The sequence below is a fragment of the Orycteropus afer genome, unplaced genomic scaffold, assembly GCF_000298275.1.
Source record: "Orycteropus afer afer isolate SDZICR_OR568_19922 unplaced genomic scaffold, OryAfe1.0 scaffold00045, whole genome shotgun sequence".
In the NCBI taxonomy this organism is placed as follows: Eukaryota; Metazoa; Chordata; class Mammalia; order Tubulidentata; family Orycteropodidae; genus Orycteropus; species Orycteropus afer.
The window spans coordinates 5,919,799-5,942,198 of NW_006921632.1; the positions used below are offsets into that span (position 1 = coordinate 5,919,799).

A 22,400-nucleotide genomic window follows, 5' to 3' on the forward strand; every position below is an offset into this window, starting at 1 on the left:
GGAAGAAGAGTTCTCAAATCTGTAAACAGATGTTTGAGGCCTCAGATGCTAGGAAAAGACCAGGATTGAAGGGATTATGCCAAGAAGGTTGCAGAATGCAGATAGATGAAGCAAGGACTTGTCCTGCCCTTCCCCAGGGGAGCCCACAGTCAAATAAGCAAGACAGGGGTAAGCATAGTATAGGATATGTATGACATATCTTTAGACATCACAAAACAAATACCAGAGATAAAATTGTTTTTGAGGGGGTCCTGAAGAAGCCCCGGTGGTGCAAATAGCACTTGGCTACTAACAGAAATGACGGTTCAAACCCACCCAGTTGCCCTCAGTGCAGTCCAGTAGAGTATAGCCTATAAAACCTTATCGGGCAGTCCTCCTCTGCCATATAGGGTCACTATGAGTTGGAATCCACTGCACCTAATAACACAGAATATTCAAACCCACTAACCCACTGCTGTCCAGTCGTATGGGACTCATGGCGACCCCTTTTTGGGTTTCCGAGGCGGTAGCACTACGGAAGTAGATTGCCCAATCTTCCTTCTAAGGAGTGGCTGGTGGGTTTGAACCACGAGTCTTCTAGTTAGCAGTCAAATGTCTTAGGCACTGTGGCTACCAGAGCTCCCCAGAATATTCATGACTTTGTTATTTTGGACACTAGAACATGTCAGGATAACCTTGCAGTTTTTGAGTTACATCCCATGAAGATTAGTTATATTAGAAGGCGAGAAAAGCGTCAATTTCTTTTTTCAACACACTGGTCAAATCACTAAGTTTGTCTCACAGGTAAGGGTCATCGTATACGATTCTCTGCGCAAGCTCCAGCCCAGGCGCCAGGGGGCGGGGCGAGGGCACGAAGGGGATTGTGGGAAAGCCTAGGAAGGCGGGGCTCAGAGTGAGTCGCTGCTGGTCTGATTAGGTGGCGTTGCGGTGGACAACGGCCTGGTGAGGTGTGCAGCCTTTGCGGTTATCCCATGCTAGAGGAGCAGAGGAGACCTATGGGGTTGCCTAGGGGGAGGAAGGGGCGCAGTCGTGGGTCCCAGGTGGGGTGGAAAGGCTAGGGTGGGCGGTGTTGTGGGCGGCGCAGCGGTGTCCAGGGTAGCGGCGTCGCGGGGAGCGCGTTCCCGGAAGGGGTTCGCCCCGCGCGACCCAGGCGTGGGTGTTATGCTTTGCTGAGAGTCCCTGCTCCACCGTTGCAAATTGGGCAATTTGCGGTGGTCGGGAAGGTATAACCACGCTCAAGAGAAGACCATGGTGGAGCCCCGCCCCCTTTCGGTTTGAGTGTACACAGTTCGTCCGGATATTGGGTATGAAAGTGATACGCCTCAAGCGCTGGACGTTTCTAGTTACTTGCCCCAGCCCCATCGCAGGTTCAGCGGAAGCAGCTGGGCCTCCGGGAGCAGCAGAGGTGATGGGTGATACGGGAAAGGTTTCTCGGTCCCCTCTTCCCCTCCATCATCTCAGTGGCTTCTGTATTTATATTTTTAAGTCCCAAGCAAAGGATTGTACTAGTTTTGTTTTAAAATTGTATATGCATAAATGCTCGGAATCGACTCCAGCAGCAACATATATAATCAATCATAGATACTCCCGAAATAAAATTAAACCGCTTAGTTGTTGCAGCTAGGGATGAGAAGGCCTATCAGTATCCATCTCTTCTTCCTCACTGTCTCAGTGAGGCGTTTTTAACTGTCTTCAACTAATCTCTTCTCTTTCTCCCCTTCTCTTAACCTCTTCAGCTTTGTATCCTTTCCCATCTCTTTGAGAACCTTGCCCCATCACTCATCCTCTTCCTTATATCTTCTCCACAGCTGGCTTCTCACCCCCTTCCGGAGTCTATATTTGTGAGGGAGTCTTTTACATTATTAAAAACAAATTTAATCTCCACAAATCTCATTTGCTTAGGTCATTTTGTTTTCACTTTTTTTTTTTTAAATTCCGTTAAAACTTCCAGTAATCTTTATATATGCACTTTTCCCTAAATGACCTCTGAGGAACTCTGGTGGTGCAGAGGTTAAAGCATTTGGCGACCAACCAGAAGGTCAGCGGTTGAAATCTACCAGCTCCTTTGCAGGATAAGGATGAGGCAGTCTGCTTCAGAAAAGATTTACAGCCTTGGAAACCCAATGGGGCAGTTCTGTCAACTTAATGGAGTGGGTTTTATTATTTTTTTGATATATGACATCTGTGGTGTTGGACCCTGCTAACCTCTCCCACTTTGCTTGGACTCATTTTCTCTGATCTATCACAGTACTCCTTAGATTTTCCTTCTAAGACTCTAGACGCAAGTGTTGAGACTTCTTCTATATTGACATCTCTTCTTCTGTTCCCTAAATATTAGGGTTCTCCAGCCCTCCACCCCAATAGTCATCCTGATTGGGCATATCCAATTCCTATTCTAGCTACCACCTTTAATCTGGAGACACTCAAATTTGTATTTCTGGTCCTATATAGCTAGGAAGGTTGGGCAATCCTACTTCCGTAGTGATACTGCCTCGAAAACCCAAGGAGGGGTCGCTATGAGTCGGGGCCGACTCGATGGCACATAACAACAACAACAGCAACAACATATAGCTAACTGCCTACTGGCTATTTTTCCCTAATGTCCCATAATCACTCAAATTCACCATGTCCCAAACTGAAGTAATTGGTCCTTCCATTCGCTTTCCAACCCCGAAACCTCTTTTCCTTTTAAAATTTGTATTTCCTGACTCAGAACATAATTTATCTTCCCAGGCTCCCAAACAAGGACGTTGAGTCTATACCTGCTTCTCACTTCTTCAGTACAATCAGTCATCAAGTCCTTTTTATTTCATCACCGTAATACTGTCACATTGCTTTAAAAATATAGGCCAAACGTCATAGCCTGGCATTTCAATATCTGCCCCATATCCACGTCTTTTAGCCTTATTTTCCGTCATTCTCCCTCACAGTACCTCACTTTGTCTGTCTCCCTGTTAGTCATGGCTTGCTTCTGTTAAAGTGAACTACATTGACTTATGGGGACTCATTCCTTGGATGTAGCACCCATCTGACTTATGCCCATCCTTTGTGGTTAGTTCCATGCCATCTGTACATACAGTACTTCTGTGTATAGTCAGTGGTGATTTTGCCCCCCAGGGGGCATTTGTCACAATGTTAGTGACCTGGGTTGTCAGAATGAATTTTCCATCACAAAATGTGAATAGTATTGAGGTTGAGAAACTGCTTAGCATAGTATTTGTTATTCAAGATTCTGGTTATTTTATTTTGTTAAGGATCCTAATTGTTTTTGTATCCCTAACTCTTGATATGGGACCTGTTATGTAATAGAAGCCCAATAAATGTTGAAAGAAAAGAGTAAAGGAGATAATTGTTGTTATTGTTATGTGCCATCCAGTCGACAGGACTCATAGCGACCCCTCCTTGGGTTTCCAAGGCAGTATCACTACGGAAGTAGATTGCCCAACCTTCCTTCCGAGGAGTGGCTGGTGAATTTGAACCGCTAGCCTTCTGGTTAGCAGTCAGGTGCTTTAGGCACTATTTAGAATGTCCTTATTGGCTGATCTGCTACCCTGGGCTACTTGCTAGTGTCAGTGATTGCTTCCCCATTGCATTGCATTCATTATTGCTGGGATGCCCATACCTTTCTGATTTTCATTCCTTTATTCAGCAAAAGTTTATTGACTCATTTAAAAATGCTATATTGACATTTTCTTTCTTCAGTATCACATTAGGCTTCCTGCTATCCTTGTATGTTGGTGATTTATGAAGTGGCAAAGTCATTAATTAGCTAGGTTTCAGAAAAATAAGCTAAACACTTTAATTCTTATTAAAGGTTGGTTGTTACAAACTCTGCAGACCACAATGACTTCAACAAGTAAAGCAATTGAATTACAGCTACAAGTGAAACAAAATGCAGAAGAACTACAAGACTTTATGAGGGATTTAGAACACTGGGAAAAAGACATTAAGCAAAAGGATATGGAACTGAGAAAACAGAATGGAGTTCTTGAAGAGGTAAATTAGGAATTTCTAATTTCATATCCAACAAAGCTATTTTAAAGTGAAGCACAGCCTTTTTAAGTGATTTATTTTACTAAAAACATTATTTAAAGTTCTCCTGTTTAAAAAACTTTTGCAATAAGGGTATTAATTAGACTAGAAGACATTTTAAGGCTTAGTTACTGAAAGGAAGACCATATAATAGTACTTAAAGGTAAATGAGTAACATAAAAAATTATATACAGTATATATGTTTAATGATATGTTACATGCAAACCCAAACCTGTTGGCCTTCAAGTCCATTCAGATTCAGAGATAAGCCTATAAGACAGAGTACAGTTGCTCCATAAGATTTCCAAGGCTGTAAATCTCTATGGAAGCAGATTGTCTCATATTTCTCTTGCAGAGTGACTGGTGGGTTCAAACCACAGACCTTTTGGTCTAGCGTTTAAACATTTGTGTTACCAGGGCTCCTTTAACATACAGTATCAGCATAAAAATGCAGATACTACCTGTTGTTATATGCTGTGGTGTCAGACCTGACTCACAGGGAGCCCTCCTTGGGTTTCCAAGGTGGTATCACTAGATCTTCCAAGGAGGGCTGGTGGGTTTGAACTGCCAGCCTTCTGGTTAGCAGGCAAGTGCCTTAGGTACTACGCTACCAGAGCTCCTAGATACTACCTAGGCCAACCAAATACTTTTCTTAAGAAAATTCATTTAAATATGGATAGACTTTTCATATGATACATAATGATGTGTAGGGAATTCTTGTTAAATGCAAAAAAGGGTGTTTGTATGATAATAAAGCTTTTAAGTTTGCCTTTGTTTTAAGGAGCTCTGGTGGCACAATGCCTAAGGCATTTGACTATTAACTTGAAGGTTGGCTGTTCAAACTCACTAGCTACTCTGGGAAAAGAAGATGGAATCCACTCAGTGGGTGTGCTAATTCCTTATACTAAAGTTGAAGATAAGTAGTTTTTGAAGTTTGAATTTAGGATTGTAAATTAAATTTATAATTAGAATTTCGAGGTAATGTATTTCTTGTGACTGATGAGTGTTCAACATTCATCAAACAATGACTTAACTTTTCAAGCATAAATTATCATTTATAAGTAAGGATGGTAAATTGATACCTATAAGAATTTGAAAATTAAGTTTAGAAGTTATTTAGCTCTTAAAAATATAGTTTAGTAAGAATTTTAAAAACTGTTATACGAAAAAGTTAGATAGTAGTGCTCAGAACTTTGTGTGTGTGTGTTTTTTTCCCCCAGAGTTTACCTCCTATTAGAAACGGGAATTTTAGGAAAAAGAAGAAAGGAAAAGCTAAAGAGTCTTCTAAAAAAACCAAAAAGGAAAACACCAAAAACAGGATAAAATCATATGATTATGAAGCATGGGCAAAACTTGATGTGGTAAGTTTATCTGGTGCTTCTTAATAGTTAAGTAGAATTTTCTTGTCATTAGCCAGTAGTCATGGATTACATGGGAGCTCTGGTGGCGTAGTGCTTAAGGCATTTGACTGCTAACAGAAGGCTGGCGGTTCAAACCCACCAGCCACTCCTCGGAAGAAAGGTTGGGTGATCTACTTCTGTAGCGATATTGCCTTGGAAACCCAAGGAATGATCAATATGAGTCGGGTCCTACTCGATGGCACATTAACAACAACAACACATGGATTACGTGAAAAATAATACAGAGTTCTTATGACCTGCTTTGTTCTTATATAGCCTATTTCTTGTGAAATAAAAATGTAATTACATGGCTCTTAAATGAACTAGATTATTTTTTCACCTTCAGTCCTCTTTCAGTGAATGGTGACTAAAATACCAGTATTCTTTTCTTCTTTGCAAAAATAATACTTAGACATCTGGTGAACTCTTCACCCAGTCTTCCCTGATGGTTACATTTTCCTTGACTCTAGTACAGTATCAAGGAGCTCTGGTGGTGTAGGCGTAAGGCATTTGACTGCTAACCAGAAGGCTGGTGGTTCAAACCCATTAGTCACTCCTTGGAAGGAAGGTTGGCAATCTACTTCCAGTGATATCGCCTGGGAAACCCAAGGAGGGATCGCTATGAGCTGGATCCGACTCGACGGCAGTGAGTTTGGTTTGATTTTTTAGTACAGTATCAAAGCCAAGAAGTTCACGATGGTGCAGTGTGTCGATCTCTCTTATGCTGATTCCACTGCAGTCACACCCACGCCCTTACTCGGCATTGTCCGTGACCCTTAAACATCCATGATTCTAAGATCATAATACTCCCAGAAAAGAATGACTCTGGCTGTACCTTTTTTATAGACTGGAGGACCTACTAAAAGAGAATATCGTTGTGTCTAATTTTATGGCTGTGGCTGTGTCATAACAGAAATAGGGCCTCTCTTGATCCCAGGAAAGTTGGTGCTTTTTTGTTTGTATGTGTTCTAACTAAATGAGCAGTTTTGTAGCTGGATTTTAAAAATATACAAGAATGATGTACATCATTTTTTCTCTTTCTTACTCACACTATCAAAATCCATCTGTTTTGCTTTTTGTAATCCTCATCTGTTGATTCTGAGTAGTACTGATGCTGTATTTGTGGTATATATCCACATTTTACCTGCCCACCATCTTCTCACTGATAAATACAATATTTGCTTCTATACAAGGTAAAGTATCTACTTACCGTTCCATTCTAGTTCAGATCCAAGCATCTGCTTTACTGTTCTGCTGCCATTAGTTTTCTACACATCAGCAGAGCAGAGTTATGCAGTCTTGGCTTTGGTGTTTACAGTGGGCTGGTGGTGTTCCTAGACTCCTCATGCTAAAATACATAGTTAAATTTCAGTCTGTGTTTTAATGTTTGCTCAAAGAAACGATACAGATTTCATCTTTTTTAATTTGTCAACAATTTTTTTCTTACATGATTTGAAACAGTATGCCATTTGTTAAATGCAAAAGGGATGTTATTTATATAATGATTAAAGATTTTAAGTGAGCTTTAATGAACTTTAGTGCTTACTGATAAATATCTTACTAAAATTATTCTTTTATCATATATGTTTAAAAAAATGACATGATTTAGAGAAACTGTTATGTGGTCCATGAGATTATTACCGTGAAAGTAGTATGTGAATGTATAATGGTAGTAGTAGAAGGAAGGTTGGGCCATCTACTTCCATAGTGATACTGCCTCGGAAACCCAAGGAGGGGTCGCTATGAGTCAGGTCCGACTTGACAGCACATAACAACAGCAGCAGTAGTAGTGTAGGAACCTGTCTAGGTTACTTAGGGATAAAAACCAGAATCAGCCCAAGGCTAATACCTGTGAGTTGGAAGTCAGACATACTTCCACTCTACAGCCTACTTACCCATTCTGACACCAACTGTCCCCCCCAGCACTCTACTTCTCTGCTTTGTTTTTGACAGTTTGTTGCAGTACCACACAGAACTCACAGACCATACTCACAGTTAAGTGGTTTATTAAGGAGGTAACGGCACAACTCATGATCAGGAAGAGTGCAGGCCAAGCCTGGAATGCTCTTGTGAAGAGAAGAGCACACCCTCCCTTCAGCACAGGACAGCTCTCTCTCAGCTCCTGGTGGAGGTGCAAACAAGCCAATCCTTCTCTCTGCCGTTTATCCCCTCTCTCAGCCATGCAGGCTTCCTCTATCAACCCCTCACGACAGGTTTTTTTTTCTCTCTCGTCCTTTCGTTTCCCTCAGCCTCTTCAGGTCAGGTCTTTCTGTCTCCCTGATCCAGCTAGCCAGTGTAGTTTTGCTTAGCTCTCTTAGCTGCATTCCTAGGCACAGGTTTCTGCCGTCACCACCGACTGTGCCACAGGGGCCCTGTACCTTTGTTTTCTTCTCTTTTGTTTGTTTCTCCCTTGTCTTTCTGTCTGCCTGCCTGCCTCTCTGGGATTGGCTGTATATATAAGCAAACTCCTGGTCAGTTTCAAGACATGGCCCTCCTGTAGGGCCAGAAATTGACCAATCCCGTCTTGATAGGCCACAGTCTACTTCATTTCCAAAGTAGACTATAACAATTTCATTTGTGCAGTATATTGACCAATCTCTGTAAGGTGTGTAAAATAGACCAGTCACAGGCAGGCTGCATCCCAGGGTATCAACACACATCAAGTTATTGTATAGCTTACCTGGAAAATGTCAACAACCTATACAAAGTAGTAAACTCTCTGGGGTAGAAAAGTAGGGCAAGAGTAACTTCTCAGTGTTTAGGGGAAGATCTTTCAAATCTTTTTTTCCCCCAAAGAATCAAGTCAAAAGGCCACATAAAGGAATTCATTTCACCACAGTGAGACAAAAGAGATTGAGAACTGCATTATATATATACATGTTGTTGTTGTGTTGTTATGTGCTGTCGAGTCAAACCTGACTCATAGCGACCCCTCCTTGGGTTTCCGAGGCAGTATCACTACGGAAGTAGGATTGCCCAACCTTCCTTCCGAGGAGTGGCTGGTGGGTTTGAACCGCCAGCCGTCTGGTTAGCAGGCAAGTGTCTTAGCCACTATGCTACCAGAGCTCCTATATATATATATATATACACACACATAGTAATTGAGAACTCTTTAAGAGGACCCAGGCTGCCTGAGTTCAAATCTTGGACATTTACCAGTTACTCTGTTTTTCAATTTTGCTCCAGGGAAAAACGGGTAATTACACCTCCCTCATGGTTATTGTATCAAGAGATAATGCTCTATAAGCAGTTACCTTGTTTTAAAATAAGGAAAAGTTCTGAAAACTCTTTTCTCTGCTATTGGGTGTTAATTACATTGTTGTTAGCTGCTGTAGAGTAGGACTCAACTCATGTAAGCCCATGTCCAGCGAAAGAAAGTGCTGCCTAGTCAGTCCATAGGGTTTACACTGGCTTATTTTTGGAAATAGATCTCCAAGCCTTTCTTTCTAGTCTGTCTTAGTCTAGAAGCTCTCCTGAAACCTGTTCAGTATCATAGTAACATGCAGCCCACCAGGTAGACAAGTGGTGGCTGTGCATGAGTTACAATGACTGGGAATTGAACCCAAGTCTCTTACATGGAAGGCAAGAATTCTACCACTGAACCAGTAATGTTCACTTAATTAAATTAGCTTAGGGTTATTTGCACACCTCTGGGGTCACTCCTTAATACTTTACTGTGACTAGTTTATGATTTAGGGGTGATTTCTAGATTCTGTTGGCTTAGGTTACATTATGAGTTCAGAGTCAGAATCTCATTCTATTTAAACTTTTTTATTGTGTTTTGGGTACACATTTATAAAGCAGATTCATTTTATTCTCAACAGTTCATATACATTTTGTTTTATGGCACCAATTAGAATCTCAATAATAAACAGTTTTTCCTGTGACTACCCCTTCCCTGGTAGCATAGTGCCTAAGGCACTTGACTGCTAACCAGAAGGCTGGCGGTTCAAACCCACCAGCCACTCCTCGGAAGGAAGGTTGGGCAATCCTACTTCCGTAGTGATACTGCCTCGGAAACCCAAGGAGGGGTCGCTATGAGTCGGGGTGGACTCGATGGCAAATAACAACAACAACACTCCTTCCCTGTGTCCTTCTTATCTGTGCATTCCTGTCTGTCTAGCTTTCCCCTTATGCAAATGCTGTCCTTCTCATCTCATGGTTGATTGTTTTAAGGGATGCTTCTCCCTGGGGTAGGTAGGTGAGTCTCTTGGTCTGCCTGGAGGCCTTTCTACTGTTTGGCTGAGAGCTAATCCACAGAAGTGAGTCCAAGTCCACTGTTGAAGGATAACTTGGGGCGTTGTCTTAAGGTTCCCATCAGTCTCTATCTAACCAGTAATTCTGGTCATTTTTGTGTTTTTTAATTTTATTCCACATATGTCTTCCCACTCTATCCAGGATCTCCAATTTTGATTCTTTTCTGAGTGGTTGGCATTGGTAGCTGGGACCATCTAGTTCTTCTGGTCTCAGGGTTGTGAAGGCTGAAGTTCCCCTGGCCCATTAGTCCCTCGGACTAATTGTTTCCGTGTGACTCTGATTTTCTTCATTCTTCTTTGCTCCAGAAAAGAGGAGACCAGTAGTTGTATCTTAGATGGCTACTTGAAAGCTTTTAAGACCCCAGTTGCTACTTACCAAAATAGGATGTAGAATAATATTTTTACGTTCTATATTGTGTCAATTGAGCTTGATGCCCCCCAACACCATGGTCCCGAGTCCGCAGGCCCCGTGATTCATTCCCTCATGGTGCTTGGATGTTGCTAAGAAGCTACTCCAGCCTTGTCTCTTGTTATTCTGTTATGTATATAAATATTTTTGTAGCATAACTATATATGTAGGAATATTATCAGCCACCTCTATCTGTGGTCATGGGTTAGTTAGTCTACTCACACTTCATTGTCTCACTTTGTCTATGTATCCACCAGTTGACTAGTGTTTGTTGTTATTATTGATAATGCAGTGTTGTCAATGTAATAGTCTTTGCCTTTGTTGTCTATACCTTTAGTATACCACTCTGTGTCCACTTTTTCTCTGTTGTTATTGTGCTGGCTGGTCACGTACTTTTGTTATGTTGCCTTTTCCTTCACCCAAATAAACACGTGACTCTTAACTAGTCAGAAATTTTCCCTTTCCTTCCTTTCCATTCCTGGTAACCAACAAAGTAAATTTCTTTTCCTGCATAAACCTTTCTTAGACTTTTTATAATAATGGACTCATAAAATACTTGTTCTTCGGTGATTATTTCACTCAGCATAATATGCTTCAAGTTTATCCACATTATGAGATGATTTGCAGATTCATTATTCTTTAATGTTGCATAGTATTTATTGCACTGTGTGTATTTACCTTGGTTTGGTTATTCATTCATCTGTTGATGGGCACTTAGGTTGTTTTCATCTCTTTGCTATAGTGAATGTGATGAACATGAATGTGCGTATGTCTCAGAATCAGAATCTTTAAATGGTTTGGGTTTTAATTTTATAAACATGAGTACATTTAGATATAATCTTAACAATAAGAGGTTATTTCGATTACTTTTATAGCCTTTTAAGTCTTTATAAGGAGTTCTAGTGGCACAATGCCTAAGGCATATGACTGCTAATGGCTGGTTCAGACCCACCAGCTGTTCTGTGGAAGGCAGATGAGGCATTCTAGTTCTGTAAAGATTTACCGCCTTGGAAACCCAGTGGAGGTTGCTGTGAGTCAAAATTGACCCAATGGCAGTGGGTTTCATTAAGGCCTTATAGCATAACAAGCTCTTTTGAGTTTTTTTTTTCTTTTGAGTATATCTGTAAATTGTAAGTATCACTCTTTTACCTATGATTCTAGGACAGTATTCTTGATGAGCTTGACAAAGAAGATAGTCCCCATGATTCTGTGTCTCAGGAATCAGAATCAGAAGAAGATGGGATTCATGTTGATTCACAGAAGGCTCTTGCTCTGAAAGAAAAGGTACTCTTTACTTTAGATTCCCTCAGATAAGCAAGATACGTAGAAAAATCACGTGGATCCTAAGATTTTGCCAACATAGTATGGAGAATGTTCACACTTCAGGTTGTTATTTGCTATATTCCTGTTGGTAGGCAGTACTCGTTGTGGTTCCACATGGTGTGGCATCACATGACCTTGTTTCAGCTGTGACTTTGGGCAGGTGCCTCAGTTATCTCATCTGTAAACTGATAACTGAGATTAATAATAGCACTGCATCTCAGCAAGTTGTTGTATGTAAAGCCCTGGACTTTCTCTAGGCACAGTAGTAGACTGAAGTAGCTTGAAATTGGCATGAGATTCTTGGGATGAATGTTACATTTCAATCCTCCATATTATAGATGATCTTTGGTTACTTTCTGGAACATTCAGTAGCTCTCTGAGGGATTCCCCATTATTACAAAACCAGCTGTCTTGCTTTACAAAAAGGTAAAACTCTTTTCAGATTAAAACTTCTGTTGATGCTTTTATGTTGTTATAGTTTTGTAGGTTTATACTGTCAATAAAAAATATAATGCTAGGTACTTTACTCATTTTTCTGCCAGGCCACTCAGGTTGTGCGAATGCAATGACTATAAAGTGAATTTCAGCACTTGTAAAAAGACTATTTGGCTGAATTCTCTTTTGCTTCCTGTTATCCTTGATTATGGGAGCTCTGGTAGCATAATGCCTAAGGCACTTGACTGCTAACTGGAAGGCTGGCAGTTCAAACTCACCAGCCACTTATTGGAAGGTAGGTGGGGCAATCTACTTCTGTAGTGATAACTGCCTCGGAAACCCAAGGAGGTTGCTATGAGTCGGGTCTGACTCGACAGCACATAACGACAACCTCAATCCTTGATTACACAGCTAATGAGCTAGAAAGAGAGGCATAATATTGAAAGAAAACGACTCTGGAATTTAGTGCCACTATACAGCTGACTCGTATGCTTTTTCAGGGCAATAAATACTTCAAACAAGGGAAATATGATGAAGCAATTGAATACTACACCAAAGGCATGAATGCTGATCCATATAATCCTATGTTACCAACAAACAGAGCTTCAGCCTACTTCAGATTGAGAAAGTAAGGAGTTCCGTAATGTGTGTGAATGTTTGATGTGTACATAGAGACTGATGTAAAAAACAAAAAACATTCATGATTAAATGTGTGGGAAAGATAAAAAATATATTACGCTTCCTTTTCAACTGTAAATTCTTAAGCTCACTCCCTTTTATTGGGTTATGCACTTACAACGCCTTTTACTGAGGTGTTTCTGTTCTTTACTGAGTAATGATGTTCTTTACCTAAGTCACAAAAGAACAAAAAATGTAGGTGGATAAAGACTTTTAGGAATTAATATCCCCCCCATTGTTTTGATAATTTTTATCCATTATTTATTTAACCTAGAGAACTTTCATTATGGTAAACTTAAAATATGTTCCGCTATTTGTTTATCTTTCAGTCATACTGGCCCTGCTCCTTTTTAAAATTTTTTTTATTGTGATTTGAGTGAAAGTTTATAGAGCAATTTCATTTTCCATGTAGCAGTTCATACATATTTTGTCTCATGACATTGACTGCGCTTCCCCACAGTGGAACAGCTGTCTTTCCACTTCCTCCCCATAGTTATTTCTTCCCTGTGTCCTTCCCTCCCGTGCACTCCTGCTCCCGAAACTATCTCCCTGTGCATACACTGCCCTTCTTTTCTCCCATGGTTGATCTCTCCAAGGAGTATATCTACCTGATGGAAATGTTCAGTCCATATGCTGGTCTTTTATTTGGCTGGAAGCTACAGGAGTGAGTTCAGTTCAGACCTGAAGGGCAGCTAGGGGCCATAGTCTCACGGGTATCATCAGGTTCTATCAGACCAGAAAGCCTGGGTTTTTTGGGGGGGGGGTAATTTTGAGTTTTGTTCCACATTGTTCTCCCACTCTATCCAGGATCTGCTACACAGATCCTCCTCTGAGTGGTTGACCATGGTAGCTGGGTACAATCTAGTTCTTCTGGTCTCATGGTCATATAGGCGAAGGATCACATGGTGTACCAGTCCTGGGACTAATTATTTCCATGTGTCTTTGGTTTTCTTCATTCTTCTTTGCTCTGGATGAGGAGAGACCCATCATTGTATCCAGATGGCCGCTTATAAGCTTTTAAGATCCCAGTCACTACTCACCAAAGTGGGATGTGGAATGGTGTTTTTGTGTAGTATGTTATGCCAATTGAGTTTGATGTCCCCTGTGTAAGTCATATTGGCCCTTTAAATACGTATTTAATGTTGAAGAACATAAATGTGTTATGGTCTTAATATAAGCAAGAACTTCCATGTGATTCATAAGGGAAAAAGATAATTTGGGCTTCAGTAAAATTAAAAACTTCTGCCCTGTGAAAAATGTTATTAAGAGAATGAAATGATAAGTCACAGACTGGGAGAAAATACTTGGAAAATACACATCACACAAAGGACTTGTATTCAAAATATATAGGGAGCTCTTCAAACTTAACAATAAGAAAACAACTCAGTTAAAAAATGAGCAAAAGATCTGTACAGGCACTTTGCTGAAGAAGATAAAAAGATGGCAAAGAAAGCATATGAAAAGATGTACAACATCATTATATATCCTTAGGGAACTCCAAATTAAAACAAAAATGGACTCTCATGGGACCCTCAATACTATGGTCCTGGGATACCCTTCAGGCTTGGAATAAAACTCACTCCCAGGGGCTGGCTCTTAGCCCAATAGTAAATAAGATGTACACGCAGACCACTCAACCCAGGGTGAGGCACCCACATACTCTATGGAGAAGCATCTCTTGGAGCAATCAACCTTGGGCACCAGAGGGGCAACATTCATGGAGGAAAAGCAGGATGCACAGGAGTACATAACTATGAGGGGTACGGGGGTGGGGTGTTACTGGGAAGGCAGGGGAGGAGAGGAGAGTAGGTTAGGGTTGGGGATGGTAATTGGAGAATGAAACCAAATGTACATGAAATGTTGAATGTAAAACAAACTCTACTCTGTAAAGTTGCAACTAAAGCACAAAAAGAAAAACAAAAACCTATCACTGCACTATTAGAATGGCTAAAATCTCAAATGCTGATAGTGTGGAGCAGTAGAACTCTTCATTTGTTGCTGATGGGAACACAGTGAAGGTACAGCCAGTTGGGAAGATTGGAAGTCTCTTACAAAGGTAAACATCGGCTTCTCTATCAGCATTCACGCTCCTAGATATTTACCCACCTGAGCTGAAAATGTGTGTCCACACAGAAGCTGCACATGAATATTCATTGCAGCTTTATTCATAATTGCCAAAAGCTGGAAGTAACCAAGATGGCCTTCAATAGGTGAATGGATAAATAAACTTGGGTATATGTGTAACAGGAAGTATTATTTAGCAATAAAAAGAAAGGAGCTACCAAGCCATGAAAAGACGTGGTGGTGGTTGTTATGTGCCGTCAAGTTGGACCCACCTCGTAGCGACCCCTCCTTGGATTTCTGAGGCAGTGTCACTATGGAAGTAGATGTCCAACCTTCCTTCTGAGGACTGGCTGGTGGGTTTGAACTTCCAGCCTTCTGGTTAGCAGTCAAGTGCTTTAGACACTACGCTACCAGAGCTCCTGAAAAGACATGGAGGAACCTTAAATGCATATTGCTAAGTGAAAGAAGCTTGTCTGAAAAACTAATGATTTGAACTATATGGCATTCTAGAAAGGCAAAACTATAGAGAGAGGAAAAAGATCAGTGAGGAGGGGAAAAAGAGAGGGATGAATAGCTAGAGCTCAGGGAGTTTTAATGGTGGTGAAGCTGTGCGATACTTTATGATGGTGGACACATGACATTATGCATTTGTCAGAACCCATAGAACTGTTCAACAAAGAGTGAACCCTAATGTAAATTAGGGGCAGTTTTAATAGTGTATCAGTAGTGGTTCATTAATTACAGCATACACACTGCACTAATTCAAGATAGTATCGGGGTAACTGTTTTAAGAGGGTGGTGTGTCAACACTCTATACTCTGCCTGATTTTTCAGTAAATCTAAAACTGCTCTTAAAAAATAAATCCTATTAATTAAAAAAAGAGAGAAAGGAATAAAGAGGATTTTGATCTAGAAATAAGAATTAAGTTCTATTCTGAAACACATGGCATCACCATGAATTAGAATAGACTTGACAGTAACTGGCTTGTTTTTTGTTTTTTAAAATACAACAGAGTATTAGGTCTAATATGTACCCCAAGTACAAATTATTACATTTAATAGGCCTAACTAAATAAAATGGTATAGTGGTTAAGGAACTTCACTACTAAAGCAGAAGGTCAGTGGTTTGAACCCACTGGACACTCTGTGGAAGAAAGAGGAGGCAGTCTGCGTCCATAAAGATTTACAGCCCTGGAAACCCAATTAGGGTCGCCATAAGTTAGAATTGACGCAATGGCAGTGAGTTGAGTTGAACTTAATAAAACTCAAAAAACTCACTGCCGTTGAGTCGATTCGACTTGTAGTGACCCTTCTTTGGGTTTCTGAGGCAGTATCTCTGTGGAAGTAGCTTGCCCGATCTTCTGAGGAGTGGCTAGTGGGTTTGAACTGCCAGCCTTTGGTTAGCAGTCAAATGCCTTAGGCACTATGTCACCAGAGCTCTCTGAACTAAATAAAAAGAGGTGGAAAATATGCTTTCAGTTGAGAACTCTCAGGGATTTCAGATAAGAATTTTGAAGTTTTGGTTTAATGGATGATTTATTAACTTTTATTTTTTTTGAAATTGCAGATTTGCTGTTGCTGAATCTGACTGTAATTTAGCAATTGCCTTGAATAGGGATTACACAAAGGCTTATGCCAGGCGAGGGGCTGCTCGATTTGCTTTGCAAAAATTAGAGGATGCCAAAAAAGGTATTGATATTTTCAAGGTCATTATTATCTGAAAAATTCTCCTGACAGTCTATCAGACACTATACAAACTATGCTAGATAAGCACAGTTACTGCCTTCAGAGAGCTTTCTGTGTTTAAGACTGTTTTTGCGATTTAAAATGCATCCTGATGTTTTGGTAAGAATACATCATTTGCCATCAGTTAGACCTTGGTTCAGATTCTCATTTCACCATGTACTAGCTGTTTAACCAGAGGAGGTTTATATATCTTCTCTGATTTTCACTTTCTCATCTGTAAAGTAGAATTTAAAACATCTTGTAGGCTATCGTGAGGCTAGAGGTGATACACGTAAAGCTCTTACTACATGTTTTTACTTATTTGTAAATTCTAAGACTTTTATTCCTCCATAAAACAGGTTTATGTGTTAAAAATCACAAAGTCTGGATAAAGCTGGTATCTAATATGATTCTGTTACTTCATGCTTTATTAGGTGTGACTTAGTATTAATCCTGGGGCTGGTGAAAGATTTACCATAGGATTCTAGCAATTTTGTCAGATTTCTATACTAGGGAGAATGGAGAAAGTCTAGTAGCCTAATGTTCGTATTTCTTAGTTCCCCCTTCACTTTGCTGTGGGACAGTTGCTTCATTTGTCACATGTAGCAAATTATTATGTTGTATAGTTTTTTGATATCAAATAACTTTCAAATATTATTTAATCTTCTGATTTACTCAGATTATGAAAAAGTGTTAGAATTGGAACCAAGTAACTTTGAAGCAACAAATGAACTCAGGAAAATTAATCAGGTAAACTATAGTAATTTAAATTAAACATAATACTTATGACCTTTATATGATGAAGTAAAGCTTTTTACATAGATGTTATATTGTACATTGCCATATATTATATATGAGATTTTCTGATTTTAATTCTTTGTACTATAGTTTTATTAAGTGAATCTGCAAGCTAGGGTTAGTTTAATGGCAAAGATCATTAATTGATCATCATCTTAAAAAGATAATGAGACTTTTAGAACTATTGCTGCTTTACTCTCTGCCCAGATGAAATAATTTTTTTTCTTTATCACATTGATTTTTTTCTTTTTTGGGTCATCCTTTGATTTCTGCACTAAACTTTTGCATATTTCTTTGATTTTTTAATTTTAAAGTTGCTCCATCCTTACAGCTTCTGTCTTTGCAAAAATAGTATTAATTTTTTTTAACAGTGAGAACATAGTTATTGCTTAGATGTAAAATTAGCCTCACATAATACTGAGCAGTTACGTGTGCCTTTTACTTTGCCTTTGAATCAGGGTTACAGTTGTTTTGCTATCAATTGAAACATGGAGAAAAAGTGACATTGAGGAAAACTTGCTTTTAAATATTACCATTATGTATTGCACATAAAATCTATTGGTAAATATATCAGCCTGATTATAATTGTAAACCATATTATCTTGTATAATTTTGTACTTTGTCTTAGATTAAATAATGACTATGAATATTAACTTCGAGAAATTTAATGATGGGGTCTTACTTACCTGTTTATATTTGAAAGTGTCTGGCCTGTATAGTAATTCTGTAAATATTTGTTTAATAAATAAATGAGCAACTACCTTTAGTAGACACAACTTACTTTAATTGATGTAAGATGTATATTAAATTTATTATATACTTTTTGCTTTTTATGTTTAAAGACTTTGAATTAGAGTAGAAATATTATTTAAATTATTAATTTGAAATGTGGCAAACATTCTAGTATATTTGAGTCATTTAGTATTTTAAAATCAAATATGCATGCATCTTGCATTACTTTTTTATTTTAGCTGACTGCTATGTCTCCTAGGCTTTAACATCCAAAGAAAATTTATATCCAAAGGAAGCTGACACAATGGTTAAGTCAACTGAAGGAGAGAAAAAACAAATTGAAGAACACCAGCATAAGCAGCACGCCATTTCTGAGAAAGATATGGTAATTCAGAGGGATTCCAACATATAATGTGTATATTTTGCTGAGTGTTTTCTCTTAGTTTCTTGTAGTTAAGTTTCTGCCCTCTCTATTATATTAAAATTCTTCTTGAGTCTCCAGCTCTGTAAGAATTGAATATTAAATAAACTAAAACCTCTAGAGCCTATTATTTCAGTTGAGTAATTGAAGACTTACATGTTTATTTAAAAAAGCAAAAGCATAATTAAAGAAATATTTAAGTTTTTGGAACAAACTGCTTTTAATTGTTTTAACATTTATTTACATGTAGCTAGTTATAAAATTAATAAACTAAATTAATACTTCATTCTCATTTATAATTACTGTTTTCATTAATTCACAGTGGACCATTTCTGATTGAAATTCCCTTATAAATCTTTCGTTGAGGACATTCAGTTTAATACGTTTATAGCCTTTCAAATGGACCCACAGAGATTGCTAATAAATACGTTTGGAATGATTATTGATTGTGTATATATGACTCTGATTATAAGTGAGCCATGTAACAATGAAATCTAGTATGAACATTGCAATATAGTTTAATTTATCCTGTGTTTATACATATTTTTATTGCCAAAGAGTAAGCTGTACAAGTCTGGTAATGTGTTCTTTCATAAAAGTTACTTGGATTATAAAATTCTTTTGTACAGCTTCTAAAAAACTAAAGACTTAGTATAGTATCTAGGCCTATATGTATTAAGATGAATTTTTAAGTTTAAGCTTTGCATAAATTTAATTAGTAGAATGATGGTTGATGCTGCAAAGTACAGTGTACATTTTTCTTCCTTTTCAGTACTGGAAGGAGTGACACCATTAAAGAAAACAGTTAATCCACACAAACAGATCTAAAACATACCTCATGGACTAGATTTTCAACAATTAAAATATGCCTTTATTATTGGTATAGTATCAATTAATGTAGTGTTTCATAAGATATGAATTTTTTTGCATATTTTTGATTCTTCATATTTCTCTTAAATGGTAGGGTAATGGATTTTTCAAAGAAGGAAAATATGAAAGAGCAATTGAATGCTATACTAGAGGGATAGCAGCAGATGGCAGCAATGCCCTTCTTCCAGCTAACAGAGCAATGGCCTATTTGAAGATTCAGAAGTATGTATTGGTTACATTTTAATGCTTTCTGGATGAAATTGATATTTACCAGAAAGTGGCATATTGGCTAAACAATAAATAAAAATTTAGTTTGTTTACTCTGAGGATTAAATTAAGGCTGAATAAAACTGTGTATGAATGTGTGCAAGCACACATAGTACATATTTTGTAAGGTTAGCTCTTGTTAACTTTTTCCCACTTTTGATAGCCTGGCATCACACAGTTTAACACTTCTCAATTGTTTTATGTATGTTATATTTATATATGTGTATATATATATGTATAGTTGTTGTTATGTGCTGTCGAGTCAGACCTGACTCATAGTGACCCCTCCACAAGAAGATTGGGCAGTCTACTTCCGTAGTGATGCTGCTTCAGAAATCCAAGGAGGGGTTGCTATGAATGGATTCGACTCGATGGCAGTGAGTTTTTTTGTATGTGTGTGTGTGTGTGTGTATGTATATGTATATATATTATATATACATACACACACACATAAGTGTGTGTGTGTGTATGTATATGTATATAAGCATAAACAAAAGGGAACTGTTAACATTGAAACTGCTGTTTGATAAAATGCGCAACTGAAACTTGGTCTTGTGATATTAACTAGCTGTTTTTGGATGCACTCAGGGCCCCAACTTGGACAGTTTGGATAATGTCTGATGGCAGAAACTGAATCTTATTCTTTTTTGTTGTCTTTTGTAATACCTTACATACTAGTGCCAGAATAAAAAAGAAACAAACAACAACAAATAACTCTTACTGATTGATAGGGCAGCCTGGTGAAGTCTGTAACTCAGATACATCTGGGATACAAAGAAATACTAAAATTTATTATATATCATATATATTATTTATAATATATAACACATAAAACTTACTGTATATGTATATATATATATATATAGTTTATGTAACATTAAAAATAAAATACACCGGAAATACAGGCAAATTAAAGTTAAAAATTTCAAGGTATGTTAATGTGAAGACTCAAATAAGGACATTAGCTTGTAGAATGATCTTTGACGTATCTCCTTCTGCATATTAATGAACAGACAGGTATGGATAGGGAATACCTGAAGGCAGTATAAATGACTAGATTTCTAGTGTAGTAGCATGTGATTTCACTCTTTGGCAGCTGAATGGCTGTTAGGGGCAGAATTGCCCCATAAGTGGCAAGCTGTATTGTAGGAGTACTGTAGCCAGAGGTACTGTGAGTGCATGCTAATAAGCAGCTGGTTAAATTACTAGGATAATTCCAAGGTAGTGGTGAGCATAAACAGTATTTCAAGTTACCTGCAGTAATTGCATTGTGATGTGAAAAAATCTGCATTTTTATTGTGACAAAGTCATAGGTAACTGCTTTTACTATTGTGGTTTGTTGCCTACATTTTTAATAGAAAGAAAAACTCAATTTAATTTAAAAGCTAGTGAAAAGAAGAATTATTCGCCATTCAAATTTTCACATACCCTAGAGGGACCTCAGGTTAAGAGTTCCTGACATACATATAAATCATAAAAAAAAAAAAAAGAGGTACCTGGTTTGCTGGTCTGATAGAGCCTGGTGAAACCCCTGAGACTATGGCCTGTAGCTGCCCTTCAGGTCTGGAATTGAACCCACTCTTGTGGCTTCTAGCCAAACAAAAGACAGGCATATGAACTGAACGTTTGCATTAGGTAGATGCACTCCTTGGAGAGATCAATCATGGGAGAATAGAAGGGCTGTGTATGTACAGGGAGACACCTCGGGGGCAGGAGTGCATGGAGGGAAGGACACAGGGAAGAGGTGGCTATAGGGAGAAAGTGGAAGGGGAGCTGTTGCATTGTGGGAAATTGCAATCAGTGTCATGAGATAAAATATATGTGAACTGCATAGAAAATGAATTTGGTTTGTAAACTTTCACCCAAATCACAATAAAAATTAAAGTACTCCTGTCATACACTGATAGATACATGTGCACCCATGCTCACACAGTACTATTCACAATAGTAAAATGATGGAAACAACCTAAATGCCATCAACAGAGGAATGTATCAACAAAGTATGATACATACACACAGTTGACTACTGCACAACATTAAAGAACAATGATGAATCTGTGAAACATCTTACAACGTGGATGAACTTAGAGGTCATTATGCTGAGTGAAATTAGTTAATCACAAAAGGCCAGATGTTGTATGAGACCACTATTGTAAAAAGTCAGGAAAAAGATTTTACCCAAAAAAAGAAAAAATATGTATCTTTTGATACTTAATCAGGGGTGGATGGGGAAGACAGGGTACACCACTTAAAAAAAAAAAAAAGAATTCCCATCATAGTAAATTTTGGTTGTACATTTATAAAATAATAGGTACAACTAGAGATAATTTATTGATTAGTTAAAGATCATTGCATCTCTTAAAATTTTGATTTATGCTTGTTCAAGATTTGTGTGTTGGTTTAAAATTGTAAGGTCTGTATTCTTAGGCTAGACTAATGACAAGAATAGTACTTTCTGACAGGTAAGAGACTATATCTACGTTTATGAAAGCTCTAATTTAGTAAATTAGTTTTATTGCTGTAGTTGATAATAAAGTTAATAGAGTATATTATAGCATGTTAGCAGAGTATTTTTAAAGTGAAAGAACGAAAGGACTCCTACATGTATCTTTTTCTAATAAGTCTGTTAGATTGCCGTTCAATAACAGATTTTCTCCACTACATGGAGACAGGTTATATTACAAGCTAGATGAGGAACATAAAAAGGAGCAACTTTTCAAACTTAAAAAAGGTCTTAGCTTAGGTAACAAGACTGTAGCTTGAGTTGCTACAAAGCATGTGTCAAATTAGGATGGAAGAGATTGATCGGTGGAGGCAAAAGTGATAACTAGCAGTGTAGTCTCATCTACCAGTGTAGGTTAGTAGAGTTTAAGAAGAAACTCATTTAGGCCAAGCAAAGTAGAGAAAATGGTTTTTTAGAGGTGATAGTCTAGATGGTAGTTGATAGCATGGAGAGCAATAAGAGGCACTTGAGTTATAGTGATGGAACA

The 22,400-nt window shown here is 38.3% G+C and overlaps 1 protein-coding gene across 1 annotated transcript in view; it reads left to right on the forward strand.

The window, feature by feature from the left end:
• Positions 1-3,843: 3,843 nt before the first annotated feature.
• Positions 3,844-22,400, forward strand: part of RPAP3 (RNA polymerase II associated protein 3) — a 41,469-nt gene continuing 22,912 nt past the window's right edge. Inside the window, exons 1-8 of the mRNA XM_007937904.2 lie at positions 3,844-3,996; positions 5,253-5,393; positions 11,259-11,381; positions 12,356-12,483; positions 16,165-16,286; positions 17,002-17,072; positions 18,112-18,237; positions 19,238-19,365. Coding sequence (XP_007936095.1) covers positions 3,844-3,996; positions 5,253-5,393; positions 11,259-11,381; positions 12,356-12,483; positions 16,165-16,286; positions 17,002-17,072; positions 18,112-18,237; positions 19,238-19,365 — 992 coding nt within the window. The remainder of the gene's footprint in view (positions 3,997-5,252; positions 5,394-11,258; positions 11,382-12,355; positions 12,484-16,164; positions 16,287-17,001; positions 17,073-18,111; positions 18,238-19,237; positions 19,366-22,400) is intronic.